Below are 22,353 nucleotides of genomic sequence, written 5' to 3'. Positions count from 1 at the left end.
ACAGTGTTAAATAGCTCTATAGTGTGACAGTAATCATTGCTATAGAGTGTTCAGTAACAGTGTTAAATAGCTCTATAGTGTGACAGTAATCATTGCTATAGAGTGTTTGTTCAGTAACAGTGTTAAATAGCTCTATATTGTGACAGTAATCATTGCTATAGAGTGTTTGTTCAGTAACAGTGTTAAATAGCTCTATAGTGTGACAGTAATCATTGCTATAGAGTGTTCAGTAACAGTGTTAAATAGCTCTATAGTGTGACAGTAATCATTGCTATAGAGTGTTCAGTAACAGTGTTAAATAGCTCTATATTGTGACAGTAATCATTGCTATAGAGTGTTTGTTCAGTAACAGTGTTAAACAGCTCTATAGTGTGACAGTAATCATTGCTATAGAGTGTGTGTTCAGTAACAGTGTTAAACAGCTCTATATTGTGACAGTAATCATTGCTATAGAGTGTTCAGTAACAGTGTTAAATAGCTCTATATTGTGACAGTAATCATTGCTATAGAGTGTGTGTTCAGTAACAGTGTTAAATAGCTCTATATTGTGACAGTAATCATTGCTATAGAGTGTTTGTTCAGTAACAGTGTTAAATAGTGCTGTGGGCTTGTACATCTGGTACTTTTGAATAGCCAACATATACATGTTTTAATAATACATTCAGAAGGTGTTTTTAAAAGCTTTAAAGGTCTCATTTGGTCCCAGATCAGATCAGGGTATAAAGTGAACCCAGTGATTGTTCTGCTGATTAGAAACACATGGCTGCTTTCTGCTGGGCTTTGATTCAATATAAATAACACACACACACACACACACACACACACACACACACACACACACACACACACACACACACACACACACACACACACACACACACACACACACACACCACCTGCTTACTGTGTGTGTGTGTGTGTGTGTGTGTGTGTGTGTGTGTGTGTGTGTGTGTGTGTGTGTGTGTGTGTGTGTGTGTGTGTGTGTGTGTGTGTGTGTGTGTGTGTGTGTGTGTGTGTGTGTGTGTGTGTGTGTACACTCATAAAGGGGACTTCCATACCGCCTGACATTGTTTGTGTGTTGAGCCGTCTAACGGACCATCAAACCCTCCTGTGATCCATGCTAGTGACAGGACATTATGGAAAGAAATAACTGATCTACAAGCTCACAATGCAAGAGATTAACTAACGACCTACTAACCCTACTAACCCTAACCCTAACCCTAAGCTCACAACACGTCGCAAAGAAGAGAAAATAAAAAAGACTGTATCAAGTACGTATATTAGAAGTACATTTTTGCCAATAGAGGGTTTAAATGGTAGCGGATATGCAGCTGGGCAAATAAATCCCAGTGCATGACAGAGGACAACTTCACGATCTCCACGCTACGATTTATATTGACTGTTTTATATCATGATTAACAATAATGGCTTATCGTCCCATCCCTAATCAATTCAGATCGGAACATTTCGATCGCAACACGTTGGGGCAGTTCGATATTGATCGGAAAGGTTTTGAGCAAATGGTTGTCATTCAAAACTATGTTGAGCGGACCGTTTCCCCCGTTTTACCTTCCGTAATCTGAAGTCTCACCTCTTAAGCTCCTCCTCTCACCTCTTAAGCTCCACCTCTTAAGCTCCAGGGTTAGGGTTAGGGTTAGGGTTAGGGTTAACCCTAACCCTAACCCTGGCACTAAAGCCAGTGTTGATTTCATCGACTAAAACTATGACGAACAATGTTTGTTGACTGCATTTTTTTCACTGACGAAAACTAAATAAAAACTAAATAAAAAATACGCTGTGATGACTAAAACTAAGACTAAATATATTGACAATTTCGTCAACAAAATAAAAACTAGACTAAAGGCCCATTCCCACTGGGCCAGATAACAGATAAAAAAAATCTCTTTCTCCAGATATGTTTCCATTCAAAGTGGATGGTGGATGGTAAAAAAGAAAAAAAATACTTCTTTGACCTCCTAAATGTGTAAACTGTAAACGGTACATTGTTCTCTCTGTGTTTGCAGGAGAACTTCTTTGACCTCCAGGAGGCGCTACAGGCCATTCACATGAGGCAGGAGATGCTGCGAGAACAGCTGGCCTGCGCCAAGTCCAAGGGGGAGGAGTCTGTAGGACGCAACCTCCAGGTAACCACAGGAGCAGGTTGCACCATGGGATATGTAGTGTTCTGTAGGACGCAACCTGCAGGTAACCACAGGAGCAGGTTGCATCATGGGACATGTAGTGTTCTGTAGGAGTCTGTGGGACGCAACCTGCAGGTAACCAAAGAATGTCTCAGCAAGAAGGGACACCGACGTGTTTTTGGCGTCCACTGCGCCACTCTCGGTGGCAAAACTACCACCGGAAGTTTGGTGAATAACATTGCGTCTATGAGCTTCGGCTGGGACAGCTCATGAACAAAAAATAATTCTGAACGATAGAGACCTTTATAAAACACTCAGCTCAGGAATATAAAAGACAACATGTCACACATTGTTTTGTGCTGTGTTGCTTTTCGGTGAGTACACTGTATAACATTATAGAGGCATCTAAAGAGCACAATTTACGTTTCTGAGCTAGATAGTATCGCGAGACTCTCCACCATTCCCTGTCTGGAATCCAAATCTCGCGATAGCTCGGAGACAGAAACGGCCGCCGCCGCTGTTTAGCTGCCTCAATAACATTATGTACCGTGCACATCGAAAAGCAAGTGATTGTAAAAATACCTGTGATATGTCTTCTTTTATATTCCTGGAGCGATTATACAACAAAGGTCTCAATCGTTCAGAATTATTTTTTGTTCATGAGCTGTCCCAGCCGAAGCTCATAGACGCAATGTTATTCATCGAGTTTCCGTTGCAACTTCCGCCACCCAAAGTGTCATGGCGGCGTCCAGGCGGGGTCCCATGGTGTGCCAATTTCCGGGTGTTGTCCCTTCCTGCCTAACCTTCCTTGCAGGTAACCACAGGAGCAGGTTGCACCATGGGATATGTAGTGTTATGTAGGAGTCTGTGGGACGCAACCTGCAGGTAACCACAGGAGCAGGTTGCATCATAATTGTATTCTTCATGTATTCTTCATGTGTTCTTCATGTGTTCTTCATGTGTTCTTCATGTGTTCTTCATGTGTTCTTCATGTGTTCTTCATGTATTCTTCATGTATTCTTCATGTGTTCTTCATGTGTTCTTCATGTGTTCTTCATGTATTCTTCATGTATTCTTCATGTATTCCAGGTGCAGCTGGAGAGGCTGTTAGCCAGACAGATGGAGATTCTTCATGTATTCTTCTGATAGATACCTTGGGATAATAAAGGTATCTATCTATCTATGTATTCCAGGTGCAGCTGGAGCGGCTGCTGGCCAGACAGATGGAGATCCTTCAGGACGCAGCGGTCCAGGAGAGGCTGCAGGCTCTGGACTGGAGAATCCCTCCTTCTGCCCTGAAGTATCTGAGCACTGCTGCACAGACCCACAGCACCGCCCTGCTGGACAGCCAAGGTAATACACTGACCCATAGCACCCCCTATAGGACAGCCAAGGTAATACACTGACCTATAGCACCCCTATAGGACAGCCAAGGTAATACACTGACCCATAGCACCGCCCTGCTGGACAGCCAAGGTAATACACTGACCCATAGCACCCCTATAGGACAGCCAAGGTAATACACTGACCCATAGCACCGCCCTGCTGGACAGCCAAGGTAATAACACCCTGAAGTACCTGAGCACTGCTGCACAGACCCACAGCACCGCTCTGCTGGACAGCCAAGGTAATACACTGACCCATAGCACCGCCCTGCTGGACAGCCAAGGTAATAACACCCTGAAGTACCTGAGCACTGCTGCACAGACCCACAGCACCGCTCTGCTGGACAGCCAAGGTAATACACTGACCCATAGCACCGCCCTGCTGGACAGCCAAGGTAATACACTGACCCATAGCACCCCTATAGGACAGCCAAGGTAATACACTGACCCATAGCACCCCCTATAGGACAGCCAAGGTAATACACTGACCCATAGCACCCCTATAGGACAGCCAAGGTAATACACTGACCCATAGCACCCCCTATAGGACAGCCAAGGTAATACACTGACCCATAGCACCCCTATAGGACAGCCAAGGTAATACACTGACCCATAGCACCCCTATAGGACAGCCAAGGTAATACACTGACCCATAGCACCCCTATAGGACAGCCAAGGTAATACACTGACCCATAGCACCCCTATAGGACAGCCAAGGTAATACACTGACCCATAGCACCCCTATAGGACAGCCAAGGTAATACACTGACCCATAGCACCCCCTATAGGACAGCCAAGGTAATACACTGACCCATAGCACCCCCTATAGGACAGCCAAGGTAATACACTGACCCATAGCACCCCCTATAGGACAGCCAAGGTAATACACTGACCCATAGCACCGCCCTGCTGGACAGCCAAGGTAATAACACCCTGAAGTACCTTCACCTGAGCACTGCTGCACAGACCCACAGCACCCCTACAGCAGGGGTTTTCAAAGTGGGTGACGGGGCACCCTGGGGTGACGGGGCACCCTGGGGTGCCATGACGACAGTCCAGGGGTGCCGCGAAATCATTTGATAATATTTGGAATTTATTTGGACGCTTGAAAACATATTTAGTATCATTTTAAAGTTGAAGTACAACATTATTTTCAGTCAGTTCTAACCAAAATGGCTGTTATCTCAACATTGAATTATGTCTAGGGTACCAAGCCGAGGGCCACAACATTGAATTATGTCTAGGGTACCAAGCCGAGGGCCACAACATTGAATCATGTCTAGGGTACCAAGCCGAGGGCCACAACATTGAATCATGTCTAGGGTACCAAGCCGAGGGCCACAACATTGAATCATGTCTAGGGTACCAAGCCGAGGGCCACAACATTGAATTATGTCTAGGGTACCAAGCCGAGGGCCACAACATTGAATCATGTCTAGGGTACCAAGCCGAGGGCCACAACATTGAATCATGTCTAGGGTACCAAGCCGAGGGCCACAACATTGAATCATGTCCAGGGTACCAAGCCGAGGGCCACAACATTGAATTATGTCTAGGGTACCAAGCCGAGGGCCACAACATTGAATCATGTCTAGGGTACCAAGCCGAGGGCCACAACATTGAATCATGTCTAGGGTACCAAGCCGATGGAATTATGTCTAGGGTACCAAGCTGAGGACCACAACATGGAATTATGTCTAGGGTACCAAGCCGAGGGCCACAACATTGAATCATGTCTAGGGTACCAAGCCGAGGGCCACAACATTGAATCATGTCTAGGGTACCAAGCCGAGGGCCACAACATTGAATCATGTCTAGGGTACCAAGCCGAGGGCCAAAACATTGAATCATGTCTAGGGTACCAAGCCGATGGCCACAACATTGAATCATGTCTAGGGTACCAAGCCGAGGGCCACAACATTGAATCATGTCTAGGGTACCAAGCCGAGGGCCACAACATTGAATCATGTCTAGGGTACCAAGCCGAGGGCCACAACATTGAATCATGTCCAGGGTACCAAGCCGAGGGCCACAACATTGAATCATGTCTAGGGTACCAAGCCGAGGGCCACAACATTGAATCATGTCTAGGGTACCAAGCCGAGGGCCACAACATTGAATCTTGTCTAGGGTACCAAGCCGAGGGCCACAACATTGAATCATGTCTAGGGTACCAAACCGAGGGCCACAACATTGAATCATGTCTAGGGTACCAAGCCGAGGGCCACAACATTGAATCATGTCTAGGGTACCAAGCCGAGGGCCACAACATTGAATCATGTCCAGGGTACCAAGCCGAGGGCCACAACATTGAATCATGTCTAGGGTACCAAGCCGAGGGCCACAACATTGAATTATGTCTAGGGTACCAAGCCGAGGGCCACAACGTTGTGGGGGGCGATGGTGGCGTTCCCGCTACTCCAGCAACAGTTCAGATATACTAGTGTTGTTGTTGCTGCTCTTATACCAACATTATCATATTCATTACTAGTAAGACACCTGAGGGTGGAATGCGACCTCAGGGTGACATGCAACCTCGCCAATTCTTGACCATCTGGCCAACCACAGCGTTTCTCTGACGATTCTAGTTGTTGTCATTCTGGGGGGAGTTTGTTCATGTTTTTGTGAGGGTATCAACCCTAGGAGACACGGGGAGAACATGCAAACTCCACACAGAAAGGCCCTATCGCTCACACCCTAGGTTGGGTTGGCGATAGGGCCTTTCTGTGTGGAGTTTGCCTAAACATGGAGATGTGGTACAGAAGGACTCATATATGGGCATAAAAAGTATGTCATGTGACATCACTTCCTGTACAGACAGTCAGACAGATAGCCATTGACTCCGACCTAACAATGGCTACTGTCTATGACGGTAGTTCCATATGACATATTGGACTAGACTATCTCCATATATAGTGTTATCCACATCTCCATGTTAGGACTCATATATGGGCATAAAAAGTATGTCATGTGACATCACTTCCTGTACAGACAGTCAGCCATTGACTCCGGATTAACAATGGCTACTGTCTATGACGGTAGTCCCATATGACATATTGTACTAGACTATCTCCATATATAGTGTTATCCACATCTCCACATCTTCATCGACATCACTTCCTGTACAGACAGTCAGACAGACAGCCATTGACTCCGGCCTAACAATGGCTACTTTCTATTGGACTGGACTATCTCCATATATAGTGTTATCCACATTTCGTGTAGCCGCCCTGTACAGGAAGTGATGTCACAACTCGCTGACATCACAGAGGATACGGAAGGACATGACAGAGGATACGGAAGGAAGGTCACTCAAGCGACACGGTTCTTCAGAGTATATTCGGTCGAAACAATTATTGCTTGTGGCGCTAATAATTTAGCTCTGGGATTCTTAAATCCTGTGTTGAGTGTCACACAAGCAGAAATGCAATAAATTAATCATTCTGCTTGAAAAGTAGACCCTGGCATCCGTATAACAGCAGCCAGTTGACAGTGCAGAGAAATAATTGATTAATTGATTGATTGAAGACTTTATTAGAAGTTTGCATAGGAAAAGGTACAGTTTCATGACGTTACAGACCCAATCACTGAATATCGGTAAGCCTACATCTCCAGCTTCAGGATATGTATGATACTGATTTACTACCAGACTGTGGCATTTTATGAGTTCAGTAGTTTACAATCTAGGCATTTAGCAGACGTTCTTAATTCAGAGCGACTGTGGTTCTTAAAACTTTTATTTTGACCATCATAACTAAACATCATAACATAACTACGGCCATGCTCTACCCTGATTGGTCGAGGACTGGCTGGCCACCTCTGAAACCCAAATCTAGCTATGCTCATAGCACGGGCCATGGTGGAAGTCCTTATATGGTCAGCACACATTCTAGTGAGGAGAATGAATGGAAAATGTACCAATTATATTTTATTTGAATGAAATGCAATCACTGAATATACCTTTCACTGGTACAAGGTCTACTAAAAGGAGATCCTAGAAAAGAGTCCCACCATCCCAGCCTGTGTCATCCCCCCCAAAAAAGCACAAAAAGCATTTATCCCGCTGTAAAAAGTGTCCTCTCCAGACCATGAATGCAGTTTTTACTATGGTGAAAGAAATGCAAATGCACCCTTTCCTTTCCATGCCATACCTGAAGGCAGCATTCAAGAGAATTGCCTTGTCCAAACTCTCCTGAACTTGAATGCAGCATCTTATGTTGAAAGAATTGCCCTCTCTGTGTAGAAATCCATGCCGTTATGCCACATCTCCAGTATTCACTTCATTATGCTTTAGTTCAGTGTGGTATTAAGGACTGAAAATAGCAGACCTCCAAGCTCACAACGGCTATTTTCCATATTTGGCCTTTAGCCAATGAGAGAGCAGCGAGCCCACACTGTTTCATATTTTCAAAAATGAACAAAATTACAATTTATGAAAATATGAGGGAATCAAACTATTTTTCAAAAAATGAAGGAGAGAGAGAAAGTAAAAGTTCAACCTCTCTCTCTCTCTCTCTCTCTCTCTCTCTCTTTCTCTCTTTCTCTCTCTCTCTCTCTGGGTCTCTCGCCCACATCTCACTCATTATACTTTTGTTCCCGCTATTCCCACAATGCACCTGCAATTATCACACCCACGTACACACACACACGCGCGCACACACACACACACACACACACACACACACACACACACACACACACACACACACACACACACGCCTGTTTACCTCAGGCCAGCAGCCCAGGGGGCGTATCTCTCTCTCTCTCTCTGTGTGTGTGTGTGTGGGGTGGGGGGGGGGGTGGTTCTCAAGCTGTGGCTCGGGGACCCCCGGAGGACCTACTGTTCCTGAGAGCTTTTTAACCCATTCAGACCTGAGGCAGATTCTACATGTCTTCTACATTCCTTGGTAAAAAAGGACTTTTCACCCCGTACATCTTAAAATAAATGTATCATGCCTGGGGGGGGGGGGGGGGGGGGGGTTGTAAACACTGGCTCAATAGCGCAGTCCTCCCACTCAGGCCAAGGTGGTACTGCAGCTGAAAATGCTCTGAAAGCCAGGCAGAAAGAAATGACAGGGGCTCTGCTCTGTATTCAGGAGTGGTGATTTAGACTCAAACATTTTGAAAAGCGTTTTTGGGACATAAAGATTATGATATTAATTATGTTTAAATGCATGGTGTAGAACCCCCCCCCCCCTTGTAAACATCTCCTCCTGCCAATAAAGCTCCTTTGGATTGAATTTCAGTACCAGGAAAGACACACTGTGATTGGTCAGTCAGAAGTCACTTTGAGTGGCAGAGTGACTTCCACCAATCCTGTTTCACCAGTCTGTCCAATCAGTGTTGATTGGACACAGTGTTGATTGGACAGTGTTTGACTGGCCAATGAGCTGCAGCAGAGGAACAGCTGTCTAGTATGGCTGTTCCATTTGACCTAAAAATAAAATCCGCTTTATTTATCAGAAAAGTCGATTTCCGATTTCCGATTTCCGATTTAGATTTTTTGGTAAAAAGAATATATTGTTTCAAAAATCTTGTTTTGGGAAAGGTAACCGGTAACTTCAAAGTTTAATTAGCTTATTTCTTTCCCGAAATGTTCAAACCATATTTTACACGCCATTATCCAAATGTACTTTTCCTTTTTTACATGTTCGGAAAAATATTCCGATTGAAGTGAAAATCCATTTGACGATTTTCATTTATTTAAAATCTTCCAAACAAAAAAATCAGATTTTCGATTTATAATCGCCCAGCCCTGATGACTAGCTTTATATCTGTGAGGGCATCCACCCAATGAACCTCACTAACTGTGTGTGTGTGTGTGTGTGTGTGTGTGTGTGTGTGTGTGTGTGTGTGTGTGTGTGTGTGTGTGTGTGTGTGTGTGTGTGTGTGTGTGTGTGTGTGTGTGTGTGTGTGTGTGTGTGTGTGTGTGTGTGTGTGTGTGTGCGTGTGACTGTGTGTGTGTGCGTGCGTGCACGTGGTCCACAGATGAACGGCCAATCAACTTGCGCGTTGTGAGTCGGAGCATGCAGGAAGGAGAGCTCCCATTGGGTAAGCAGCTGGCCAATGAGCTGAAGCGTCATCTCAACCACAACAACAGCAGCAGCAGTCACACAACGGACAACAACAAAACACCAACCACAGGTCTGTCTGTCTGTCTGTCTGTCTGTCTGTCTGTCTGTCTGTCTGTCTGTCTGTACGAAGCAACACATTGTGAGCTTGTAGATCTGGGGGGGGGGGGGGGGGGGGCGGGTACAACAAGTAGTCTCGCGTAGCCAGACAACTATTCCACAATCTTAGAATGCTATATAGAGTCTGGAACGGCAGCTCGCATTGGAAACATAACAGAAACACACTAGCACAGACAGAGTCATTATAATGAACTGTAGTCCCATTGGAAACATAACAGAAACACACTAGCACAGACAGTCATTCTAATGAACTGTAGTCCCATTGGAAACATAACAGAAACACAATAGCTCAGACAAAGTCATTCGAGCGGCATATTCTTGTTATGGGTGTATAGTTTTAGAAAATGTTTGAAAACAAAATGGAAGTAACACCAATAACACCAGAGAAAGACGAAATAACGCCCCAAAAAATAAAGAAAGGAGACATAAAGCTTCCAGTAGGACATGTTATTGCTACTGCACCAAGGGAGCGGTTGCGTCACATCCGCTTTATCTCGCACTCATTGTTTCTATTCCGGTTTGCCAGACTGTATGCCGGGAGCATTTGGCCAAATCGCGGAGGCAACAGTCTGGCCTCGCGAGACTACACAACAAGATACAAATGTAATAAACGTTGCATTTTTATAGCGCTTTATTCCAAGGCTTTTTTACATAGATTGTGCATTACATTCACCAGTAAGACTCCCTAATCGGGAGATAGCGATTTCATCACTATCATCAGTTTTGTGGGCCTTTTCTGGGGCTATTTTTAGCCCAAGGAATGTTTTTTGTGCAAAACAAATGCTGGCAATGGATTCAGCATCATGTCAAACCCCTAGTTAGACCCCTCACATCCTACTTAAAGCAGATGTTTTTTCTGTGTATTTTCCTCCTCTATAGAAAGTCGACCCTGAAGGTCGTCGACTCGGGCGCCCTAGCTAAAGCATTAGAGCATGCCCGGGATACATCTGGGCAAAATGTGGCACTAACACACTAACCCTAACCCTAACCCATCTGGGCAAAATGTGGCACTTTTAGACTGATTAGCACGAAAAACCCCCGACTATGTCCCTCGTCCTTGGAGGATTGGACAACTAAAAGCATAGAAAACCCTGACCAGACCTCTAGACTGACAGTTACTGAAATGGTTGATCTACAAGCTCACGTGTCCAACTTTTTTAACGAACTTGTCCGGAAGGATTTGTTACTTGTCCCGGACAACAGGACAAGCCTTAAAGTCAAGCACAATCTCTGTAAAGAGCCTTAGATAAAACAATCTCTGTAAAGAGCCTTTGATAAAACAATCTCTGTAAAGAGCCTTGGATAAAACAATCTCTGTAAAGAGCCTTGGATAAAACAATCTCTGTAAAGAGCCTTGGATAAAACAATCTCTGTAAAGAGCCTTAGATAAAACAATCTCTGTAAAGAGCCTTGGATAAAACAATCTCTGTAAAGAGCCTTAGATAAAACAATCTCTGTAAAGAGCCTTGGATAAAACAATCTCTGTAAAGAGCCTTAGATAAAACAATCTCTGTAAAGAGCCTTGGATAAAACAATCTCTGTAAAGAGCCTTGGATAAAACAATCTCTGTAAAGAGCCTTGAATAAAACAATCTCTGTAAAGAGCCTTAGATAAAACAATCTCTGTAAAGAGCCTTGGATAAAACAATCTCTGTAAAGAGCCTTGAATAAAACAATCTCTGTAAAGAGCCTTGGATAAAACAATCTCTGTAAAGAGCCTTAGATAAAACAATCTCTGTAAAGAGCCTTAGATAAAACAATCTCTGTAAAGAGCCTTGGATAAAACAATCTCTGTAAAGAGCCTTGGATAAAACAATCTCTGTAAAGAGCCTTAGATAAAACAATCTCTGTAAAGAGCCTTAGATAAAACAATCTCTGTAAAGAGCCTTGGATAAAACAATCTCTGTAAAGAGCCTTGGATAAAACAATCTCTGTAAAGAGCCTTAGATAAAACAATCTCTGTAAAGAGCCTTAGATAAAACAATCTCTGTAAAGAGCCTTGGATAAAACAATCTCTGTAAAGAGCCTTGGATAAAACAATCTCTGTAAAGAGCCTTGGATAAAACAATCTCTGTAAAGAGCCTTAGATAAAACAATCTCTGTAAAGAGCCTTGGATAAAACAATCTCTGTAAAGAGCCTTAGATAAAACAATCTCTGTAAAGAGCCTTGGATAAAACAATCTCTGTAAAGAGCCTTAGATAAAACAATCTCTGTAAAGAGCCTTAGATAAAACAATCTCTGTAAAGAGCCTTGGATAAAACAATCTCTGTAAAGAGCCTTGAATAAAAGCACCTTTTACCATGAATAATGCAGTTTGTCTCAGATATCTCTGAAAAGGCATATTGTGGAGCAGGGGACCCCAAACTGTTTTGTCTCAGGTCACCCCATATTGTTTTAATCCGAGGCACCCCTACATTATAATTTTCACTCCCAGCACCTTATATTTATAGCATATCGTCGTTGTCGGGTGGAAACCTTGTATGTCCAAAACCGTTCGTTTTGTATTCATCATCTATAAAATGTACTAAACTAGTGAAAACAACAGATCTACAAGCACACAACGCCTCGCATCACAAGGCGTTGTGTGCTTGTAGATCGGCTGTTTTCACTAGATTTGTGCGACAGCCTTTTATGATGAAGCAGGGCTTTGCTTTATCAAAAGACGTACACATTTGAAACTTGGAGATACGAGGTTTCTGCCTGACATTGAGATAACAGCCATTTTGGTTAGAACTGACTGAAAATAACTTTGTACTTCAAGTTTAAAATTATACTAAATATTTTTTCAAGTGTCCAATAAATTCCAAATATCGTCAAATTACCTTGTGGCACCCCTGGACTGCCGTCGCGGCACCCCAGGGTGCCCCGTCACCCACTTTGAAAACCCCTGTCGTGGAGAACCATATTTCTAACCACAGTCTGTCTGTTGTTCTCCCAGCAGACGCTGTGTCGTCTCAGCGCGGCGTCGCCTCCTCCAACGACCACAAGAAGATCATCAAGGAGGAGCCTGAGGACTCCACATAATGACCTCTGACCCCTGGCCCTCATCACCTCTGTTCCAGTCACGTTCTTCTGACCTCTGTACATGTTGTGATAGCAGAGGTCTTTAGAACTGACCCTCCTCTGTACATGTTCTGATAGAGTAGTGAAGTGTGACGTCATTTACCCATCCTACCTGGTTCGCGGTTTTCTCCGCCCATTCTGAATTCCCATAGACCTTTTTCATATGGCGTCATATAAGAACTGTGTTCCAATTATAAACAAATGATCTCAGCGGTTTGACTCTTATGGATATGAAGAATCAACTGATGGTGAGAAAACGCTAATGCTTCTGTCACCCAATTAGTTACATTTTCACTAGAAACAGACTGTATCAAATATGAGTGACTGACTATCATAAACCATACAGAGCCACCTCCCCAACAATATCACAAAGACCGTTTGTTTATTTTTGGACCACAATGCTTATATGAGAGGATTTTAAGATGGCTCGATGTTATTCTCCATAGAGAATGACTTCATTGGAACCGAGGGATGAGCGAGTCACGTCATGACTTCCTTACTCTATAGCAGGTTCTTCAGTTCTGACTCCTCCTCACTAGATGTTCTAATAGCAGGGTCTTCAACAGGGGGTCCAGGGACCCCTACAGGAGGGAGGGGGGATCTGTGTGAGATGGGATATACTGTATATATTTTTAATAACCTTTTGAACCTCACCATCCCTGTTCTGAGGAGTGCTTCAGCCTAAAAGAATAGCAGATCTACAAGCTACAAGCTTTAAGATCTGCTGTGTTTCTGCAAAAGATGTCTTGGTGTAGACTAGTAATTTAGTGTTCAGTGTCTGACAACACACCTTACCGTGTTTCCAACACACTGATGGCTGCGCTGTCAAACAATCCTTTGACGTTTAATCTGAGACATAATGCTATACAAACAAAATGGCCTTTCTGTGTGGAGTTTGCATGTTCTCTCCGTATCCCTTAGGGTAGGCAACCTCACAAAAACATGCAGTAATCCTGGTCTCTATACTGCCTCCCCCTGGCCAGCTGGGGCGCCTGATGGAGGGGAAAGGAACTGGTTGGAATAACGTGTTCCCTGCTTCATCTCTCTCAACTAAGGGGTCCCTGCTTCATGTCTCTCAGCTAGGGGGTCCCTGCTTCATTTCTCTCTCAGCTAGGGGGTCCCTGCTTCGTCTCTCTCTCAGCTAGGGGGTCCCTGCTTCATGTATCTCTCAGCTAAGGGGTCCCTGCTTCATCTCTCTCTCAGCTAGGGGGTCCCTGCTTCATCTCTCTCTCAGCTAGGGGGTCCCTGCTCCGTCTCTCTCTCAGCTAAGGGGTCCCTGCTTCGTCTCTCTCTCAGCTAGGGGGTCCCTGCTTCATGTATCTCTCAGCTAGGGGGTCCCTGGCCTGATGTTGAAGACCCCTGTACTAAAGCAAAGCACAGCCATAGCGGAGCCTTAACAACCAACGTTGCCTCAGTGAAAATAGCATTTATTTTTCTTTACGTTTTCTTTTCTTTTCAAAAGGGATTTATTTGTTTGTTTCTGCCAAAGCAGGAACGCATCGTATGGCGTCCTCCTCTCAGCTCGTTGATTCTTTCTACTTTGTAATTTAAGAAGTGATTTGTTGGGTTGTTTTTACCTTTCCTTGTGTTCTGGTCTTTGTTTTGAGCAGCCAGGCTGTGGCTGTGATGGCTGTGGGTTCTACAGTATACTATGTGATGGTTATGGTTCTATACGGTAGGGCTGTTTGGTTGTTGTTTTGGTGTAACTTAAAGGAGAATTTTGAGGAAAAATTGTCTTTCTTACCTTTTTAAAAGTATCTTTTTGGTCATTGTTTGTTTGTGTACGGCCATTATTGCCGTGAAGCCATGAACTTTGAACTTTGAGCTCCCGTTGAAATCTCCTCTCTTGCGTGACTTCCGTTCGCTTGCTTTACAACCGAAGTCCCGCGAGAGACGAGATTTCAACGGGAGCAGGATGTAAACAAACAATGAATTCAGGCTCTGTGTAGTGGCGTGGCATGTGGTGGAAAAATGCACTTTAGAGCGACCAAAATAACCGCTTTAACAATTGAACGCAGCGGTCCTGAATGAATGGAATATAATAATTCTTTTGGGGGAACAAAAACTACTGGAGCTTAATTTTTATGATAAAAAAGATACTTTTAAAAGGTCAGAAAGCCGCTGTTCCCTGAAATTCTCCTTTAAAGCATCCAGGAAGTGATGTCATGAGGTGTTTGATGACAGCATGCAGGGGGCGGGGCCACTGCCTGGGGGCGGGGCCGCTGCCACAATAATAGCAGCGGCCATTTTGTATTTCCGAAAAATCTATTATTTTAAGCCTGGGACGAAACCATCCAGGAATCATAAAACCTTTTGATTGTCAAAGAATAAAAAATAATTTAAAAGTTTTATGGTAATGATTGACCAGGTGCCTGGATGTTTTAGGCTTTAGAATATTTCATATCGATAAAATATTTTATATCGATATTTTAAAATATTTCATATCGATATTTTCTGAAATCTCTAAGGGGAACATGAATGGGTTTCTATCTTTGACACCAAAAAATGGCCGCCGTTGCTCCGCCCTGTACTGGTTTCCATTCCACTCTGCGTTGAGCGGAACTCTCAGAATACGGAACTCAGAATCTGGACGAAAATCTCCAGTTTTGTTTCAGGAATGAAGAAGAATGCTCTTCAAGGATTTGTTTGTGAAACAAATTAAAGGAAAAAGAAAACGTCTTTACATTCAAGTAAAAAAAAAAAGTCTTTACATTCATGTAAAAAAAAAAGGTTAAAAAAATGATACACTGTCTGTAGAGTTTCATGTTTTTTCCACGTTTGTGTGAAATGTTAAAATGTCCTGTCGTGCTGTTCCTGTTGTTCCCACTGGGGGGCGACAGTTCCTCACACCCGGTCTGTAAATAATATTTCCGTGGTTTCCTGATAGTTGAACGTAAACCTTGCGGCCACCCAGGGTCCACTCGTTCCGCGCTAACGCTAGGATAACGTTACCTAACGTAGCGTTAGCATACGTTCGCATAACGTTGCCTAACGCAGCGTTAGCATACGTTAGCGTAACGTTACCTAACGCAGTGTTTCTCAACTTTTTTTCTGCATGGCCACACTTTTCATGTCCCAATAATCCATGGTCACACCAACATAATACGGGGGTGTAAACATCGTCACTGTCGGGAAGAAACCTTGTATCTCCAAGTTTCAAATGTGTACATTTCTTCACAAAGCAAAGCCCTGCTTCATCATACAAGGCTGTCGCACAACAGTAGTAAAAACGGGCACGTACCTTTTTGGCGAAGCCCGAACTGGCGAACAGGGAAAATGTCCCCTACCGTAGCGATCTGGCGAAAGAAAAAGGGAAAAAAAATGCATATTTTTCGTCTTTTTCGTTTAATCCTTCTGGACAGGGCGTTTATCGTGCGCTTGCCCAGGCCTTACGGCCTGGGCATAAATATAACGATTGCATTCACCACGGCTTCGTAACTCGCCTGGCCCGCTCTTCGCGACCACTCGCGCCTGCGGCGCTCGGGGGCGAAGAGCAGGACCAAGGTCCGCTGGCCTTCGCGCCGCTTGCAGTGTCGTGGACAATCGAGCGGCTCCGCCTGGAGCTGCGGCGTCATTTACAATAACGCCACGGGCAACAGGCGAGACCAATGCGCAAGCACTCAATAACTACGAAAAATGCCTTAAAACAGAGCCATGTTTAAGACAATAAAACGATTCGCCAGATCGCTACGGTAGGGGACATTTTCCCTGTTCGCCAGTTCGGGCTTCGCCAGATCAGGACTTTCCCGTAAAAACAGCAGATCTACAAGCACACAACCGCGAGGCGTTGTGTGCTTGTAGATCGGCTGTTTTCACTAGTTTAAATCATTTTTAAATGATAAATACAATACTGGCTTTCAAGCAGTTTCAAGGGGCACACTTGACCCTTCTCAGTGGCACACCAAAGGACCCCAGGACCAGTGGTTGAGAAACACTGACCTATAAGGTAGCGTTAGCAGACGTTAGCATAACGTCACGTTGTGTATGGTTGCTGTAGATTGTTGGGGTCGACTCAATGTTCATAAATGTATATGTAAGCAGTGGTTCTCAACCTGGGGTTCAGGACCCCAAGGGGGTCCCCGGTTCAAATAGGACTGTTTTGCGGGGGTCCCCAGTTTGAATTGGATTATTTGTGGGGTACCCTGGGTTCAAATATGGTTATTTTGGGGGCTCCCCGCGGCCTGAAAAGATTGAGAACCACTGCATGATGTTGAGTACAGGAAAAAAGAAAACGTTTAAAAAAGTGTCGTTAACAAAACAACATTGTTGAAGTGCATAACGATGACTAGCCTTAGACGCTAACCTAGATGTTAGCTAACCGTGTTTCCTCTCCATCTGTGACGCAGGTATCCACGTGTGTTTCCTTGTTTAGGATTTAGCAGCCGAGCCGTGTTTATCTCTGTGTGTAAATATATCTTTATTCTGTCTTAAAAAGACAAACTAAAAAAAGCTGTTAAAATGAGCGTTTCTGCAAAACCACGAGACACGTTGAAGGTCGGACGTTTCTAAACCTAAAAATACGCTGAGTAACACTTGATACCGACGACATCGACTCCTCAACGTCGGGTCCGGTTCCTCCCATGCATCCGGTTCCGGATCCCCACGCTAATCTGGAAGCGATGCGTAACGGGAACCGCGCGGCAGAAGAGAACGCTGGCATCGCTGACGACGTCGTGTCTGGTCTGAAGCGTCGAGATTCAGCGTGTCTGGGAGTTTACAGAAACGTAAAACGGCAACATTTCGTTTCCCCTCTGGTGTTTGGGTTGTATCTAGCTCTGGTCCATGGTGTCACCTCCAGTGACGCGCTGACAGACCCGTCTGCAAATGACGGGTCTGTCAAAATACATTATTTTTGGCATGAAATAAAGTGGGTGCATTTTATTTCATGACAAAAATAATGTATTTTACAGAGTAGGTGGGGTGCTGAGAGGTTCACCACCACGGAGAATAGACTTTCAACAACGCAAAACCACCTTTGGTTTGGTGAGTAGTGAAGTAGTTTAGTTTATTTTGACTCAAGTTGAGCGCTGGTAGGGGCTGAGAAAACACGGTCTATTCATTTGCCAACGGGTCTGTCAGAGCGTCAGTGGAGGTGACGCCATGGACCAGAGCTAGGTTGTCTCTCTCTCTCTCTCTCTCTCTCTCTCTCTCTCTCTCTCTATCAGCCTATCCACACACACACACCAATGCAATACTTAGTGTCCAGTAACACGCGTGTCACGGTGTGTCTGTGTCCCTTCCATGTTCCACTGAACACTGTTAGCATGTCCTCACCGTCCCTCTGACACGCCAACACACCGTCCACTGGGTGGCGCTCCTTCAAGCCCTGAAGGTCTTTACACACCAGAGAGTTAGACAAGCGTCGCCAAAATGCAAAGTATTATTTCCCATACGCACCAAAGTGCGACACGAATATGCATATTAATTTCACCAAATTGAATAAAGTTCTCTGTTGTGCGAATCGATTGGGGGCTTGAATCACACAACCATCACATCACAGCAGAGAAGACAGCACAGGTTCACCGTTCCCCCGCAGACAGGTGTAAAGTAACTAAGTACATTTACTTGTAGGTATTTGTACTTGAGTAGGCCTAATGTCCAATTTCCAGTAGCCCACTCTTCCTTCTACTCCGCTAAATTTCTGATCCTATTCCGTATATACTTTTTGCAGATTATAATAAAACATGAACCATATTTTCACCAGTAAGAAATTGGCGTACTTTTTCCACCACTGACGGCAGTGCTAGCAAGCTGCCACACGGACCAGACGGTTCCCCTCGGCCTCAATGCAAAGGGATGGTCCCTCGACCATGCTCTCTCTCTCTCCTTAAATAGGATAGAGTGAGCTTGCTTTGATACAGAGAGAGAGAGGAGTTCGCCTGCGAACGGTCGCAAAATTTCGAAGCGAGTAAAAAAATAAATAACAGCAGCTTTTTCCAAATTCGTGGTCGGTGTGGAAGCTTGCATTGACTTTATGATGTTTTAAAACAAAAGGCAAATTATTCGCTTTGCTAACCCGCCCCCGGTGTGTAAAGACCTCAACTCCAACGAGCTTAACTCAGAATATCACTTGACTCTGAGGAGTAAAGCCTGATTTATACGTTGGCGTCGGGAGCGTCAAAAATACCCGACCTAAAGTTCATGAGCTTGTAGATCGGGTATTTTCTATGCAGCGACGGTGCATGAATCAGGCTTAACTCGGAAGCTCGTAACTCCAACCAGCGTAAGCAGGAGCAGAACGACCGCTACGGATTGGACGGTTTGTACGGTTATGTTTTTGTACCATCATGTATCGTGAGTGATAGAGATGGATTTTAGGCTCACCTACGTTGTTTGTGCACCGTTTTCTTTTTTAAACACTAATATATTTTATTTGGTATACAGCACATAAAAAAAAATTACATTAAACTTTATTTTTTTGAACTCTTATGGTGAAGGTGTCGCTCTTTCTTAGCAACAGTTGGTGTTTCTGTAGCTCTGGTCTGTAGCGCTAGTTCTGAAGCATGACCTACATCTGGTCTAGATATGGCCTACATCTGGTCTAAATATGGCCTACATCTGGTCTAAATATGGCCTACATCTGGCCTAAATATGGCCTACATCTGGCCTACATCTGGCCTAAATATGGCCTACATCTGGCCTAAATATGGCCTACATCTGGTCTAAATATGGCCTACATCTGGTCTAGATATGGCCTACATCTGGTCTAAATATGGCCTACATCTGGCCTAAATATGGCCTACATCTGGTCTAGATATGGCCTACATCTGGCCTACATCTTGGCACAAACGGCTCAAAGTTTCCTGTACGCAGAGGGTCACAACCTATGCAGGATGCGCTGTGACACGCTATAGAGTATAGTCACGAGCAGCCCATACTGTGTTTTAGGAACAGTAGGCCTATTTCTAATTCATTGTTATTATCTTCTATAAATGCACTTTTTTGTGGCTTTAGAATTCATTAATTCAAGGCTTTATGGAGTGTGTAATTTATAGATAATTTATTTGCTTATTGTGTGGAATTCATTTAAATTACAAAATCACAGATTGCGGTTTTAAATGCCCCGCCTGTAGGGGAAACTCTGTTAAGTAGGAAATTCACTCTAAATCTCTAACTATAACTAAAAGAATATGGTTCCAGAACGGTGATGTGTAGATCTAAATCTCTAACTATAACTAAAAGAATATGGTTCCAGAACGGTGATGTGTAGATCTAAATCTCTAACTATAACTAAACGAATATGGTTCCAGAACGGTGATGTGTAGATCTAAATCTCTAACTATAACTAAACGAATATGGTTCCAGAACGGTGATGTGTAGATGTCCAAGCGTTTATTTTAGAAGGCAGTAACAGAATAATCCAAGAATAGCGTCCAGCATAGCATAAGCCTGTACAGAGAGTCACAGCACAGAGTGCCCGTGAGCAGAGCCCTGTCCCCTCCACGGTGCGACAGGCAGGTAACTGTCCCTAATGTCAATATACAGAGAGTTATATAGGCCTACAGTACCTACAGTAGGCTACATGTGACACCTTGACAGACAACAGCTGCCCATGCAATACACATTGCATGGCCACCGTCAGGTTGCATACACAAACTTTAGAAGGCAATGGTAGCCAATCAGGAGGGAATATTGGAAATGGGACAGATCCATGTTGATGGCATGACTGTAGAGATACTGTGTACCGCTTTGCGTGATTTTAGGGCAAAATCTGTAGGAGCAGTGTCCAAAAATGTGTTTGGAAAAAATCGTCCTGATGGTGGCGCTAGAAGGGACAGATGCATGTTGATGACATGACATAGAGATACTGTGTACCGCTTTGCGGCCTGATGGTGGCGCTAGAAGGGACAGATCCATGTTGACGACATCAGTCTAGAGTGGGCGTCACATGAACACATTGTGAAACTGGTTGGTGAGTCACCATCCCACCCTTTATACACCGTCTGTCTGTCTGTCTGTATGTCTGCCTGCCTGTCTGTCTATACCTCCACACACATACATGCGTGTGTGTGTGTGTGTGTGTGTGTGTGTGTGTGTGTGTGTGTGTGTGTGTGTGTGTGTGTGTGTGTGTGTGTGTGTGTGTGTGTGTGTGTGTGTGTGTGTGTGTGTGTGTGTGTGTGTGTGTGTGTCTTTCTCTCCCCACTCCTTCACACCACATCTCTAGCACACCCCACACACACACACACACACACACACACACACACACACACACACACCGCCCACACACCACAGGAAGGGGCATGTCTTTCCGTGTGTGTGTGTGTGTGTGTGTGTGTGTGTGTGTGTGTGTGTGTGTGTGTGTGTGTGTGTGTGTGTGTGTGTGTGTGTGTGTGTGTGTGTGTGTGTGGTGTGTGTGTGTGACAACTTGTTTTACTATATTCGCGAGGACAAAGTGTTTCCACAGGTATACAGTTGTTGTGTAGTTGTTGTGTAGTTGTACAGAGGACAGTGTGTCTCTGGAGACCCAGAGGTCAGGGTTAGGGGTTATAGGGGTGAAAGGTCAGGTTCAGGGGTCATGACCTATGAAGTTAGCGTGTCAGTCAGATATAGCAGATCTACAAGCTCACAGCAGAGCTGGTAGATCTGCTATATTCAGCTCTGGGGTTGGAATTTAAAACAAAGAGAGAAAAACTAATCTGTCAAAAACTCCTGAAACGTGGGGTGCCTGCTGGCCTAGCGGTCCAGAGCCTGACAGCGTGTCGCTGGTTCGAGTCCCGATCCTGACCTTTGCTGAGTGTGTAGGGATGTCCCTTTGGTCTGGTGGTCAAGATGTTGGACTTTCACATTCCTGTTTCCTGTCAGTCTGCTGTCCTGTCAATAAAAACTAAAACATTTAGAAATATAATGTCTTAAACCTTGGGTCTTCAACAGGGGGTCCTCAGAGTTACTACAGGCGGTCCTCAGAGTTACTGCAGGGGGTCCTCAGAGTTACTACAGGGGGTCCCTAGAGTTACTACAGGGGGTCCCTAGAGTTACTACAGGGGGTCCTCGCAGCATGTTGTATTTTCAGCAGAGAGGTTTGGTGTAGAGGGGGAAAAGAGCAGACTAAGTACAGAGTGAAAGGTCAAGTTTATCAAGTATTGACGGTTCAAGTGGTTAAATATCTGAAAACACAAATTGACATGAATCCAAAATACACTGATGATTGTGCTGTCAAACAATGAAACTATATGGAATCTATGAACAGGTTGTGGGGTCCCTGCTTCATCTCTCTCTCAACTAAGGGGTCCCTGCTTCATCTCTCTCTCAGCTAAGGGGTCCCTGCTTCATCTCTCTCTCAACTAAGGGGTCCCTGCTTCATCTCTCTCTCAGCTAAGGGGTCCCTGCTTCATCTCTCTCTCAACTAAAGGGTCCCTGCTTCATCTCTCTCTCTCTAAGGGGCCCCTGCTTCATCTCTCTCTCTAAGGGGTCCCTGCTTCATCTCTCTCTCTAAGGGGTCCCTGCTTCATCTCTCTCTCTCTAAGGGGTCCCTGCTTCATCTCTCTCTCTCTAAGGGGTCCCTGCTTCATCTCTCTCTCTAAGGGGTCCCTGCTTCATCTCTCTCTCTCTCTAAGGGTTCCCTGCTTCATCTAT

The 22,353-nt window shown here is 44.5% G+C and overlaps 1 protein-coding gene across 1 annotated transcript in view; it reads left to right on the top strand.

Annotated features, from left to right (window-relative positions):
• The window catches only part of LOC308309375 (NGFI-A-binding protein 1-like), a gene marked incomplete at its 3' end in the record, with an annotated part of 36,213 nt that extends 23,472 nt beyond the window's left edge, over positions 1–12,741 (top strand). The window contains exons 9-12 of the mRNA XM_080754922.1: positions 2,025–2,144; positions 3,335–3,494; positions 9,515–9,670; positions 12,659–12,741. Of these exons, the coding sequence (XP_080611048.1) occupies positions 2,025–2,144; positions 3,335–3,494; positions 9,515–9,670; positions 12,659–12,741 (519 nt within the window). The remainder of the gene's footprint in view (positions 1–2,024; positions 2,145–3,334; positions 3,495–9,514; positions 9,671–12,658) is intronic.
• Between the last annotated feature and the right edge of the window lie 9,612 nt (positions 12,742–22,353).

Source organism: Nannobrachium achirus (genome assembly GCF_963921795.1).
Source record: "Nannobrachium achirus genome assembly, chromosome: 24".
NCBI classification, from domain to species: domain Eukaryota; kingdom Metazoa; phylum Chordata; class Actinopteri; order Myctophiformes; family Myctophidae; genus Nannobrachium; species Nannobrachium achirus.
Note: the sequence above shows the minus strand (reverse complement) of the source record. Positions and strands in the feature narration are given on the sequence as shown.